The following is a 14,424-nucleotide window of genomic DNA, read 5'->3' as shown; positions in this document are numbered from 1 at the left end:
GGAGATATATTTTTCTCCTTTTGTTCTTTAAAGCAAATTTTGATCATTATAATTACAGACTTTTGATTTCTTTGTTGTTTCCATTTACATTGTAGCCCTTGTGTATATTATTATTCTATTTATTTATCTTTGCATCCAGTCATAAATCTTTCAATGTTTCTCTTTATTCTTTATATTAATCATTTCTTATGGTGCAATAACCTTCCATTACATTTATATACAATAAGTATCTACATATTCTTCAGGTTTTTACTGCTACAAAAAAGTGTTGCTACAAAAAATTTTAGTGTATATAGGACCTTTCTATCTGTTTTTGACATGCTTGTGATTTGTGGCTTATGGTGGGATCTCTGTGTCAGAGGGTATAGATATTTACATCACTGTTTCCATATTACTTCAAATTACTTTTCAGAATAGAGCATTTGCACATTTCCACCAACAGTTCATTAGTGTGCCTGTCTTTCCACACAGTCCCTTCAACATTGATATTTAATGCCATTTTTTTCCCTGAGGCAATTGGAGTTAAGTGACTTGCCCAGGGTCACACTAGGTAGGAAGTCTTAACTCAGGTCCTCCTGGACTTGAGGGCTAGTGATCTTAACAACTTCACCAACTAGCTGTTCCACCACTGATTTTTCAATAGTGCAGATTGATTGCCTGATACCTAATAAATATTGTCTAATGAACCATGATCCATCTAGAAATTATATATCATTCTAATATTTAAAGACTCATTATTCTAAATGACTACCTCAGCATCTTTTAGTTGGAAAAAATTATTTGGAATGTATTGCAAATTCACATTTTTTCCCACTTATTTTTCCCATGTGATTTTTTTTATGTGTGTTTGTTTTCTTTCCTCAGCTGCCCTACAGAGTGTTTTTCCTCAATCCGAGCTTGGTACTTTTCTGTCCCTTTCCAAGAAGGACAAAGAACGTCAGCTGAAAGAACTCACTATGATTGTCACTGGAATTAGGTTATTCAACAAAGAGTGTGGAAAGGGAGGAGAAGGCATTGATGATTGTAGGTATAAAGTTAAATTAATTCTATAAATTTATCATGATTTATATAAGTGTGTTGTAAATAAGATTAAAGTTTATCTTGTACAGTGGCTAACATGATGGGATAGCTAAGGATAGTTATAGTTCCTTTTATCTGAGATTTTGAAATATCTTGACAAATAATATCTGCTATGAACCCATCATTTAAAGAACCTATTTCATTAATATAAATTAGTCATTTTTAGAGATTCACTATTTTAGTGTGATGATGTCTACTGACTAAATTATTGATCCAATTTCTTTTTAATATGCCAAATTTATATACAGGCTGGTTTCTTTCTCTAGCATATTCTTTCAAGTTATTTCAAAAGAATCTTTGTAATTAACATTGGTGGCATAGAGAAATAGAGTTACAGACTAGGTATTTTTGTGTACATGCATATATTGTCTGGAATGTAGTAGGTGTTATTGAGTGCTTATTGTTTGATTTAAAAATTTCCCAGTGAGCATGCTGATTATATATATTTTTTATGAATATATATTATGAATATATATCTTTATATATATACATATATATACATATTATATAAAATGATCTGGATATTTAAAAAGGGTCACATTGTTTAAAAAAAAAGAGGAGAGCAAATAAGGAAATAACTTTTGCAGCTATGGATAGAGGAAAATCTCTTGACCAAACAAGGTTTAGAGTGGGTCAAGGGGAACAATGTGAAAAATACTGATTTCATAAAATTGGAAAGCTATTACATAAACAAAACCAAATTGGTTAAAATAAGATGGGGAGCTATGAATGGGTAAAACATCTTGACATAAGCATCTCTAATAAAAGTCTGATTACAAGATATATCAGGAACGGATTCAGCTATTTAAGGACACTTATTATTCCCAAAAGGTAAATATTCAAACTATAGGAATAGGTAACTCTCAAAAGAAGAAAAGCAATCTATTGACATCATATAAAAATGTTCCAAATCACTAGTAATGAGAGAATTTCAAGTTAAAACAACTTTAAAGTTTTGCTCCATATAACTAGATTAGCAAAGATGAATAAATTGGCAAAGATAAAAAAAAAGGAAAATGACAAGTTTTAAGAGGCATGTGCAAAGAAAGGTACCCTAACATATCACTGGTGGGGCTGTGAATTACTCTAACTTTTCTGGAAAGAAATTTGGAACTATACTTCTAAAGTCATTGAATTAACTTGGTGTTATGATAACCACACCAGACATGAGCACAAAGGGACAAAAAACATTTATGAAATATTTACTATATTCCAAATATTTGTGTAAAAACACAGGGAATAAAAATTCAAAAGCAAAAATAGTGCTTCTTCTCAAGAAAAAAAAAAAAACCAAGCATTTTTTGAATACATACTAAGTGCTTCACACAGAAATTTTTTGATTCTTACAACCCTGAAAGGGAAATGCTGTTATTATCATTCCTCTTTTGTAGGTGAGGAAACTCAGACAGACAAAACAGTCTGGCCATATCGCTAGTAAGTGTTTAAGTCTGAATTTAAACTCTTCCCAATTCCAGAACTAAAACACATTCTCTAATATGCTACCTAAATGCTTTTACATTCTTATATTCTACCTGCTTATATTCTAATGGAAGTGACCAGACAGTCTTTTTTTGGTTTGGAAACTACCAGAATTATGATTAAAACCACGAGGGAGAAGATTAATCCATCTTTTTCAGGGGGCAATGACAGATTTTTGATTTTGATTTTGTTTATATATCTCAAACTAGAAAGTTGGAGGTGAGAGGGAAGGACAAAAAGTATGCACTAAGCAGCAAAGATGCTTGGGTGAAAATTGTTGGGGAGAGAAGTGAAACAAATAAAAAATTATGCTTAAATGTAGTGAAAGAATTAAAATGACCACTAATCAGGGCAGAACCTTTTGTGGTTTTCCATTGTTTGGGTTATTATTTTGACTACTAGTTTTGGATGCAGTAAGAATCTGTGAGACATTTTTTTCTTCTTTTTGTTAGGTGCTTCATAATTTGTTTGAAAAAAAAATAGATCCAATTTATTGGTCATAACAGAATTGTTTTCCTTTTTTTCCTCTTCTCTTTAATCTGTTAGAATATTGATGTGTTGCCCATTGATCTCTATATATTTTTTAACAGTACCAGCTATTTTGAATGAAGCTATTCCAGCCACCACCCAACATATAGATACACAACTTCAGACTTCCCAGGAACAGGCCTATCGGTATACAGCGATTTTGGAGAAAGCATCAGAAAACCCACTCAAAATGAAAGATCTGGAGCCCTTTATGATAAAAGAAGCCTTGTTTAATTTGAGACAATATGAGGTTTTCCTCAATATAATTTTGGTGAGTTGTTAAAATATTAATAGTATAGTATGAAAAACTTTAAACAAGGCATTGTTTTTTTATTTTTTTTTTGGGGGGGGGGGAAGAGACAATTAAGGTTGTGTGACTTGCTCAGGGTCACACAGCTAATATGTGTTCAAGGTTATATTTGAATTCAGATTCTTCTGATTCCAGGACTGGAGCTCTATCCACTGTGCCACCTACCTGTTCCTAAGGCAGTGATTTTTAAGGGGGCATTTGTAATAGTTATGCTGTTTTTATAAATAGATATTTGTACTTAATGAAACTATCACCCACTGAACTGAATCTGTGCAGCTTTAAGTACTTTAAAATGTGTCCCTCTCTACAATCATGGCAGATGTGTGAAAGACTGGCAAAATTGTTTCCTTTGATGTTTTAGGAACTTATTTATAGCTTTTGGCATTCTGAATAAGGGGCTGGAAATCTAATATGGAATTTATCTGACTTATTCTAAGTCTTTCCTAGAGCCTAAGCTTTCCACAAATGAGTTGATGATCTATTGAAATTAAACCCAGGTTTGTGGAGCTACATATTTTTTAAAGATTTGATTTAATTTTTAAAAATCAACAAAAGTCTATTTTTCTCTTCTTCATGCTTCTCACTTTCTAACAAATATTCATAGTCAAGCAAAACAAGTTTCTGCATTGGTCATGTCCAAAAAATTATGTCTCATTCTGTACCCTGGAACTGCAGATTTATTTATCAAGCTCTATTTGAATTAATTGAACATATTTATTTCAGATGAGCTAACTGCCCTAAATAGAGTAGAAAGAATCTCTGGACTTGAACATTCCTAGATCCTCAGTTTATTACTTATATACAGCTATTGCAGGCAAATTCTTCTATCTCTGTTGTGAAGGTCTGGAATTGTAAAGGTCCAGTCGTCTCTAAATTGTCCTTGGGGACTACCGTCTCAACTCAATCCCAGACTAGACTCTTCTTCCTCCAGCCTGCTGTCCCAACTCTGTCCCAGAGTAGACTAGCTCCTTGCCCTCCTGCCCTCCTCTTTTATCCTAGCAGAGATTGTAGTGAGAACTCAACGGGGCTTATGAGAAAATACTTTTCAACCAATGAACTTGCTCCTTTTAAAGGTTGTGTAAAAACTCCTTTTCAGAAGTTCAAAGGTGTAAACTCCCCCTAAAGGCCGGAACTAAAGGTGTGAATTCTGAGCTAGAGAACTGTCCAGACAACCTGAGTTCTCACCTTGTAATCCTAACACTCTGTGAACCCCAATTTCTTAACCTATAAAACTAGTGCAACAATGCTGATACTGCTAATCTCACAGTTATTGTCAGGAAAGTGCTTTGTAAACCCAGAGGGCCATGTAAATATACTCCCACACATACACGTATACAAACACACACCAGAACAGGTGTGATTCACTAGATTGAAACTCTGGAACAGTGAAGTGTAGAATTACATAATTACAGAATCTTGCATTGAAGGAACACTAGCCTCTATCTAGTTTAACCTGTATGTGAGCAAACATCCTCTTTAAACCATCCCCAAAAAGCTTTCTCTAAGAGATCTCCAAAGAAAGGGGGAATGAAAACCTCTTGAAAGAGCTCATTCTTTGTTTGAAGGAAGTTTTTCATTGTATCTAGACTAAAAATGCCTCTCTGTTGTGCACTTTGAACGGCTAGACCAATCCACAGTTGCACCAATATTAATGTGCTTATTTCCCATCTGCCAGCCTCTCCAGCTTTTGCTATTTTCTTTATTTCTTCCTTTAAAAAAAGCTCTGCTAACCTGAAGAATGGAAGATATATCTCTAATTATTAGTGATTTAGAGCATGCTTGGACTTTTTCCTTTGAAAACAACTTGTATATATATATATATATATATATATATATATATATATATATATATATATGTATATATATATGAATTAGTTCTTACTCTTATATGTCTGAATCAGTTCCTTATGTATCTTGGCAATAAGACTTTTATCAAAGAAATTTTCTGTAAAGATTTTTTCCCATTTAACTATTATATAATATGTCTCCCTTTGAAGTTTTCAGATAAAATATAGTCACTTGCTGAGTATGTTATAATGTAAATACTGTTCAAGTATTTTGGATTAAATGACCTCAGATATTAGTTTCCACAAGTGTTTATCACTGTAACTTGGAATGTTTTCTACCTGCTGGAAATCCTTTCCTCCCCTGCGTGGCATTTAAAAAGTAATTTCTGGGTAACTTAATAATACCAGTATTTTAATAAAAGGATGGCTATTTGGCCTCTCTTAGATCAAGATCAAAGGCTCAAGACAGAGGGCTCAAAGTTTATACATCCTTTGAAGAGTATAGGTGTTCCCAAGGGAACCAATCAACTCTGATTGGTTAATAGTTATTGAGAGGTTGTGCTATATTATAATAAAAGTCTTGGGGTTATGGCCTGAATAATCCAAATCTTGGTCAAAAAGAGTTAATCAATTTCCACATCATCTGTCTGACAAAAGGTACAATCAACACTTCTCAGATCTGCCTGAGCAAACACAATGATCAGTAATTCACCTATTAGCTCAAACTTAGAATTAGGTTATTCTCTGATTAGATCTTGAGTTGAGTAAAGCTCTGCTTTAGATTTCTCATGCTTGTAGATTTCTGAATGACAAAGTAGAAAAGGAGGAAAATCTTGGTCTTAAATGCAACAATTAGTTATTAAATACAAGAAATAGTCCTTTTTCACACTTGTATGCCCCACAGAAATCTCAAACTCAACATATTCAAAATTCTTATTCTGCATCTCTGGTCCATTTTCTCTCTGTCAAGAGATGTGAAGCATGTTTTATCTTCAATCCCCTGGAATTGTGGATGATCATTGCATTGATCAGAATTCTTAAGTTTTTCTCCCCTATTTCTATATACTTAACTGCATCTGTTCATACAAGTCTTTAAAGGTTCTTTTGGATAAGTCTCTTCTGCCATTCCTTACAACTTTTATTTATATGCTATAATTTATTTAACCATCCCCCCCATTAATGACTCTCTTTTCTCTCTTCTAACATCCAACAAGTTGCCAAATTTTTTATTTCTATTCTATTAGGACAATTACCTTTCTATCTACCTCTTTCTCTCTGTATCTCACATCTATGACCAGTACCCTGGTTTAGGTTATCATCAATTCTAATTTGAACTCCTTCAATAGCCTTCAAATTTCTCTCCATGATTTCAAAAGCTTACTTCCCCTTAGTTATCCAAAAGCATTGTCAGAAATAAGATTCCTAAAAACCATGTTTCCAATCTTTTTTTATTATTACTTTTATAATTATAATTTTTGACAGTACATATGCTTGAGTATTTTTTTTAACAACATTATCCCTTGTATTCATTTTTCCAAATTTTCCCCTCCCTGCCTCTACTCCCTCCCCTAGATGACAGGCAATACATATTAAATGTGTTACGGTATAACCTAGATACAATACATGTGTGTAAATCTAATTTTCTTTTTGCACAGTAAGAATTGGATTCCGAAGGCATAAGTAACCTGGGTAGAAAGACAGTACTGCTAACAGTTTACATTCAATTCCCAGTGTTCCTTCTCTGGGTGTAGTTATTTCTGTCCATCATTGATCCAAGTGGAAGTGAATTGGATCTTCTTTATGTTGAAGATATCCACTTCAATCAGAATATGTCTTCATACAGTATTGTATTCAAATCCCAAATGTTGGTATCTTTGGGTTTGTCAAACACTAGATTGCTATAGTTGTACTCTATTTTGTCCTGTGTACCTAATCTGTTCCACTGATCGACTAGTCTATTTCTTAGCCAATACCAAATGGTTTTGGTGACTGCTGCTTTATAATATAGCTTTAGATCAGGTACAGCTAGATCACCTTCATCTGACTTTTTTTTTTCATTAATTCCCTTGAAATTCTTGACCTCTTATTCCTCCATATGAATTTTGTTGTTATTTTTTCTAGGTCATTAAAATAGTTTCTTGGGAGTCTGATTGATATAGCACTAAATAAATAGATTAGTTTGGGGAGTATTGTCATCTTTATTATATTCGCTAGGCCTGTCCAAGAGCACTGAATATCTTTCCAATTATTTAAATTTGACTTTATTTTTGTGGCAAGTGTTTTGTAATTTTGCTCATATAATTCCTGACTTTCTTTGATAGACAGGTTCCCAAATATTTTATGCTCTCGACATTTATTTGAAATGGAATTTCTCTTTTTATCTCTTGCTCTGTTGCATTTTGTTGGTGATGTATAAAAATGCTGAGGATTTATGTGGATTTATTTTGTATCCAGCAACTTTGCTAAAGTTGTGAATTATTTCTAATAACTTTTTATTGGAATCTCTGGGGTTCTCTAAGTATACCATCATATCATCTGCAAAGAGTGATAGTTTGATTTCCTCATTACCTACTCCCATTCACATTTACAGTTAAAATCACTAATTCTGTATTTTCTGCCATCATATTATCCCGTGATTATGCTTTTTTCCCCCTGTGCCCCCTGAACCCCTTCCCCAGTATTGAATTTATGGACCCACTTGTGACATTCACCCCTCCCTTTTTAGTATCCCTCCCCCCTCCTTTTAAGTCCCTTCCCCTTTCTTGTACCCTTCCCTTATTCCTTTTTTACTTTTACTTTTTCCTCTCTCCCCTTATAATGAGGTGACAGAGAATTCTCTGAAAAACAAATATGTCAATTATTTATTCTTTGAGCCTACTCTGATGAGAGTAAGAGTCACACAATGTTTCTCCCCCTCTCTAAATTCCCTCAGATGTGGTAAATTTTCTATGCCTCTTCCTGGGATGTAGTTTCCCTCTTTTTCCTTGTGGTTTTTATCAGTCCAGCATTATTTTTGAGGCTGATTTAACTAGTTGGTATTGAGGGAAGAAGGGAGCCTAGAAATTCTCGTGTATCTTCTCCACCATCTTGTCTCTGCTCCCACGTTTCTAATCTTACTTTACATAGTTCATTTTTGTGACGTCTGCTTTCTAACTAAACATTCAACTGTTTTCTTAGTGTAAAATTTTATTTCTTTCTTTTGTGAATTCTCATAGGCTGGACTGTAACCTTCCATATCTCTCACTCTCAAATCCTTTACTTCTCTCATACTTCCTTCAGCCCTTGTGCAAACTATTCTAGAAAATATCCTGTTAGCTCAGTGCTTTGCTTAGTAAATTTTCCCTTAACTGAATTGAATTGAATATCCTATGCAAAATCTAATGAATTAGGCATTCTTTGAGAATGGTGTGATTTTTTTGAATGTTAATATTTGTGGATTCCATTGCATACCTGTGCATTTATTACATTAAGTCTTGGAATGCAACAAGTCCTGCCTAATACTATCCATGACCATTCAAGGATAACAAGACTAGTAATCCACACAGGAAAAACCACATATTTGAAAAAGGGATGTTGAAAGCTTTTTGACATCTGTAATCTCACTTAATCCTCTCAATCCTATGAGGTGGTCAGGAAGTAATTATTTTACCAGGGTGGTACTGATATGTTATATATAGCATCACATATAAAAAATACAAGAGTAAGGAGAAAAAATTTGAAGCAGCAAGAAAGAGAATAGGAATTCATGTGACATTCATGAATAAGAATTTTTTAATTGTTGGTTTAAGTAATTCTATTTGATATTACATTAAATGATAACTCTTCCTTTCTGAATATTCATAGTCCCTTAATGTTAGCTATCTTATATTTGAGTTAGCAAGATATACATATTGTAGCTGTCAGAGTTTGAAAATACAATTTCTATTGATCTTTTCATAGACTTTCCAGGAAGAGATCTTAAAGATCATTTAGATTACAACTCATTTATCATTCATTATTGTTAATATCTTTTCCTATATTCACCTTTAATTCTTATATATACCTAATTATTAGGGTCCAGAATCACCAGTTGGAGAGTTGCTTGGAAACATGTTGTTGTAAACTTAAACCCTGCTAAAAATTTCTCTTGCTATAGCAACTCATGGCAATATTTCCTCATTCTTCTATCTCAAACCCATTTTCTTGAATCCTTGGCCCTAATAACTGAAGGTGGATTTCTCTTTTTCAGCAATTTTTTGTCCCAGCCCTCAATTTTTTTTTAATCAAATAGTTTATATAATATTAGAATTGTTCTTTAAGTATTTGGCAGACTTCACTTGTGAATCCATCTGGTCCTGGGAATTTTTTCTTAGGGAGCTTTAATTTCTTTGTCTAAAATAGAATTATTTTAAGTATTCTATTTCCTCTTCTGTTAATTTGGGCAATTTATATTTTTCCAAATATTGATCCATTTCACTTAGATTGTAGATTTATTGACATATGATCAAGCAAAATAGCTCCTAATAAATGCTTTAAATTCTTATTGGTGGTAAATTCAGCCTTTTCATTTTTGATAACTGGTTTTCTTCTTTTTTTGAATCAAATTAATTAGGGGTTTGTCTATTTTACCAAGCTCCTATCTTTATTTCAATGATTTCTTTACTTTCAGTTTTATTACTCTCTCCTTTGATTTTCAGGATTTCTAATTTGGTGTTTAATTGGGGTTTTTTATTTGCTCTATTTCTAGTTTTTTTAATTGAATACCTTTTTCATTGATCTGACCTTTCTCTATATTATTGATATAAGCATTTAGAGATATAAATTTTTACCTAAGGACTGTTTTGACTGCATCCCATAAATTTTGGCATATTGTCTAATTGTTGTCATTTTCTTTAATGAAATTACTGATCTTTTCTATGATTTGTTCTTTGGGATTAGATTATTTGGCTCCCAATTTTCAATCATGTTTCCATGGCTCTTTGTTGAATGTGATTTTTATTATATTATAGTCTGAAAAGTATGTATTAAATACTTCTGCTTTCTGCATTTGGTTGTGAAGTTTTAATGCCCTAATAAATGGTCACTTTTTGTGAAGTTGTCATTTACAGCAGAAAAAAAGATATACTACTTTCTATTCCAATTCCATTTTCTCCAAAGATTTATCATATTTAATTTGTCTAATCTTCTACTTCCTTGACTCCTTTCTTGTTTTGTTTTTGGTTAGATTTATCTAGTTCTAAGAGGGGAAAATTAAGGTCACCTACTAGTATAGTTTTGTTGTCTTATTTCCTCCTATAATTCATTTAACATTTAATAATTTGGGTGCTATACCATTTGTTGCATATATGCTTAGTATTAATATTACTTCATTGTCTATGGTATCTTTTATCATAATGTAGTTTTATTTGTTTATTTGTTTTAATTGCATCTATTTTTACTTTTGTTTTGTCTTAGATGATACTTCCCTTGCTACTTTTACTTCAATTGAAGCAAAATAGATTCTGTTCCAGTCTCTTATTTTTGCTCTATGTATCTCTCTGTTTCAAATGTATTTTTTGTAAAACAAACAAAAAACAATATTGTTGGATTCTAGCTTTTAATCCACTCTGCTTGCTTCCATTCTGTGGATGAGTTCATCTCATTAATGATTACTAACTTTGTATTTTCCTCCATCCTATTTTCTTCTGTTTATCCTACTCTCTCTCTTTTTACCATGTCCCTCCTCAAAAGTTTGTTTTGCCTCGATAATTATTGCCTCCAAATATGCCCTTCCTTCTACTGAGAACCTCTCCCCATCTTTTTAAAATTCTATTCCCCTCCTCCTTTCTTATAGGGTAAGATGTGTTTCATTCCTGAATTGAGTGTGTATGCTATTCCCTCCATGAACAAATTCTGAAGAGAATAGCATTCAAGCATTACCTGACACCACCTATCTTCCTCTCCACTGTAAAAGCTCTTTCTTTTTTTTGTGTAAGGTAATTTTCCCATTCTGCTTTTCCCTTTCCCTGTCTTCCAATGGATCCCTCTTTCTTATCCCTTAATTTTATTTTTGGAAAATTGAATCATCATAGTCAACTCATATCCATCCCCCATTTCTATGTATACTCCTTCTAAATTATTTAGAAATGATAAAAATTCTTAGGAGTACCAAGTATCATCTTCCCATGAAGGAATGTAAACAACTTAACCTTTATTGAATACTTTATGATTTCTCTTTTATGTTTACTTTTCTACGCTTTCTTGAATCTTGTATTGAAAGTTAGATTTTGTATTCTAGCTCTGGTCTTTTCATGAGGAATACTTGAAAGTTCTCTTTTTTAATTAAATATTCATTATTTTCCCCTAACAGGTAATTCAAAGCTTATCCTTGACTGTAATCCTAGTTCTTTTGCCTTCTAGAAGATTAATATTCAAAGTTGGATCCTTTAATATAGAAACTGTCAAATCTTGTGTTATACTAATTGTGGCTCCACGAATTTGTAATGCTGCTTTCTGGCTGCTTGCAATATTTTCTTCTTGGCCTGGAAGCTCTGATGATTTGGCTCTTTCAAGGGGTGATTGGTAAATCCTTTCAATTTAGATTATACTTTCTTGTTCTAGGATACTGGGGAAGTTTCCTCCATAAAAATTTTATATCTCTTTTTGATCATGGCTTTAAAATAACCCAATATTTTAAAATTATCTCTCCTTGATCTATTTTATAGGTAAGTGGTCTTTCAGCTGAGATATTACATATTTTCTTCTATTTTTTCATTCTTCTAATTTTGTTTTATTGTTTCTTGACTGATACTCATTAGTTTTCATTTGCCAAATTCTAATTTTTAAGGAATTATTTTTTTCACTGAGTTTTTGTATCTCTTTTTTCATTTGACCATCCTGCTTTTTAAAATATTTTTTCTTATAAGTGAATTTTTGTGTCTTTTTTACCAGTTGGTCAATTTTGTTTTTTTTAAGGTGTTAAAATTTTCAATATATTTTTTGTTTCTCTTTTATCAAACTGTTGACTCTCTTTTCATAATTCTTTGAATCACTCTTGCTCTTTTTCTAAAATTTTCTTCTACCTTTATTATTTTTACAATTCTTTTGAGTGCTGCTAGGAATTCTGTTGAGCTTGTGTCCAGTTCACATTTTTCTTTCAGGTTTCATATGTAGTTGTTTTGACTTCATTGTCTTTTGAATTTGTGCATTGAGCTTCTTTGTCAACATAGTAACTTTATCTAGTCAAGTTTTTTTTTTCTTTTTTTGATCATTTTTTTTTTCTGCCTATTTTGTCACTTGGTGGTTTTATGTGAGAATTTTAAGTGAGAATTTCTATTCTGACTATATTGAACATTGTCCCAAGCATTTAGGGTTAGGGTTAGGGTTAGGGTTTTCTTTTTTTGGGGGGGGTGTTATTTTTTATAATAGTTTTTCACCTTTCAAAATAAATGCAAAAAAAGCCCTCAGCACTTATACCCATAAAACCCTGTGCCCCAAACACCTTTCCCAGATGGCAAGCAATCAAATATAGCAACTCCTCCAAACACATCACCATATCCACTATGCTCTACAAGAAAAAAAAACAGAACAAAAAGGGGGAAAATTGAGGGGAAAAAAAATGCTGCTGTTTTCAAACTTAGCTCTGGAGGTTTGTAAGATTTTGGTTCTTCCAGGGTGGTATGATTGAAAGAGAGGTGTGATCACTGCTCTCCTGGCATGTTCCCTGGTTTGTGATTGACCACAAGCACTCTTCTCTGCCCAGAAACTGTGACTCAAGCACTTGGTTTCCTGAAGCCTCAAATGTTAGTGTACTAATAGTCCCCTTTGTCCTGGGGACTGTTATCTGAAATTGTGTATGAGCAGGGTAACAGAGTCTTACACCCCATGCTAGCAAAGCATTCACTGTAACCTCCCTCCGACTAGTTGTACTATCTCCGACCTGAGAGCAACTGATGCAACTGATGCTGCTGCAGCCGCTTCCAAGATCTGCTGAGTTTCAGGTTGATCCTATACTATATACTGTATTTATCAGTGACAGATCTCTCCTGCTGACCACCTACATTATCTTGAGCTAGAAATTTTTCATTCTGATATTTTGTTAGTTCTCCTGCTCCAAAATTTAATTTGAGACATTATTGTAAAGTTATTTGGAGGGAACTTTTGAAGAATTCATATGAGTTCTTGTCTTTCCTCTGTCGTATTGGTCTAATTTGTTCTTAAAAAGCAGATCAAGCCTTGCTAAAAAAAAATTTTAAAAAGAGAAAAAAAGTAACACACTAGTTATAATAATGATTCAATGGGGTGGGGGGAGGATTTAAGAATGGAAAATGTTGTTTTATGAATAACTTTTGTCAACAGGCAAGTCACGTTGTGGGACTTATATGAAAATCAGGCTTATTGTAAGAGAAATCAACCTACATGTAGAACCCAAAGTGTTGCCAGTCTTTATAGAAGTTATAGAAGTTTTTATTATAGCAGGAAAAGGGGAGTAAGGGATACTAGGAAGGGGGCATAACCTGGGAGGGGGGTATACTGCAACAAAGGTGGAGAAAAAACCAAGATCGTCCTCCACAGGGAGGAGCAAAGTGATGGCAAAAACCTCATTTTTTTCTCTTGAAATCTGATAGAATATGAAGATGGAAGGATCCACTTATCTGCAAAGGATCCCAGCTACACAAGTATTATCCCAGCCTAGCATAGACTGGCTGATGTTTGTTTTGCCTCCCAAGGAGGCACAGGGAGTCCAGCTTGGGTGCGACAACAAATTATGTCAGTGTAAGGAGAGTTTTAACATCGACACATTTAGGGCCTCTCCTGCGTGATTTGTGACCAGTGTTTCTGGAAAATATGGCAACTCAAAAAGACAAGTTCAAGAGATCCCTTAACAGCCCTTAGCACTTTCCAGGACAGTTACATTAGTGTATCAAGGATTCTCTGTATACAGGATATGGAAAAGATAAATTTTGTATCTAATGAGATTTAATCCTGCTGATGATGATTCCTTAACTCAAAAAATAATAATCTTAACACAAAGTACTTTGTCTATCCAGTCTGACATAATTACTTGTGCACAAGAAGTTGAAATGATGATAAAGCAATTAGCAGCACAAATGGAACAACTAAAAATGACTGTTCAAGCAAAGACTGCCGTACCAACATCACAAGTCTATGTGAGTATTCCATGTATCAGCTATCCTCATTTTAATCAATATCTTGCTTTGAAAGAAGATCTTTAAAAGTATGTTTTAAAAAGGTAATACAATACATCTGTAGTATTAAATT

General features: G+C 33.2%; 1 protein-coding gene across 3 annotated transcripts in view; it reads left to right on the top strand.

The window, feature by feature from the left end:
* Window positions 1–14,424, top strand: part of CFAP206 (cilia and flagella associated protein 206) — a 49,880-nt gene that overhangs the window by 19,321 nt on the left and 16,135 nt on the right. For all 3 annotated transcript variants that reach the window (XM_074310334.1, XM_074310332.1, XM_074310333.1), the window contains exons 6-8: window positions 865–1,023; window positions 3,150–3,358; window positions 14,193–14,312. In XM_074310334.1, coding sequence (XP_074166435.1) covers window positions 865–1,023; window positions 3,150–3,358; window positions 14,193–14,312 — 488 coding nt within the window. The remainder of the gene's footprint in view (window positions 1–864; window positions 1,024–3,149; window positions 3,359–14,192; window positions 14,313–14,424) is intronic.

The sequence above is a fragment of the Sminthopsis crassicaudata genome, chromosome 4 (assembly GCF_048593235.1).
Source record: "Sminthopsis crassicaudata isolate SCR6 chromosome 4, ASM4859323v1, whole genome shotgun sequence".
NCBI lineage: Eukaryota > Metazoa > Chordata > Mammalia > Dasyuromorphia > Dasyuridae > Sminthopsis > Sminthopsis crassicaudata.
This window is presented reverse-complemented; position numbering and strand designations above follow the sequence as displayed.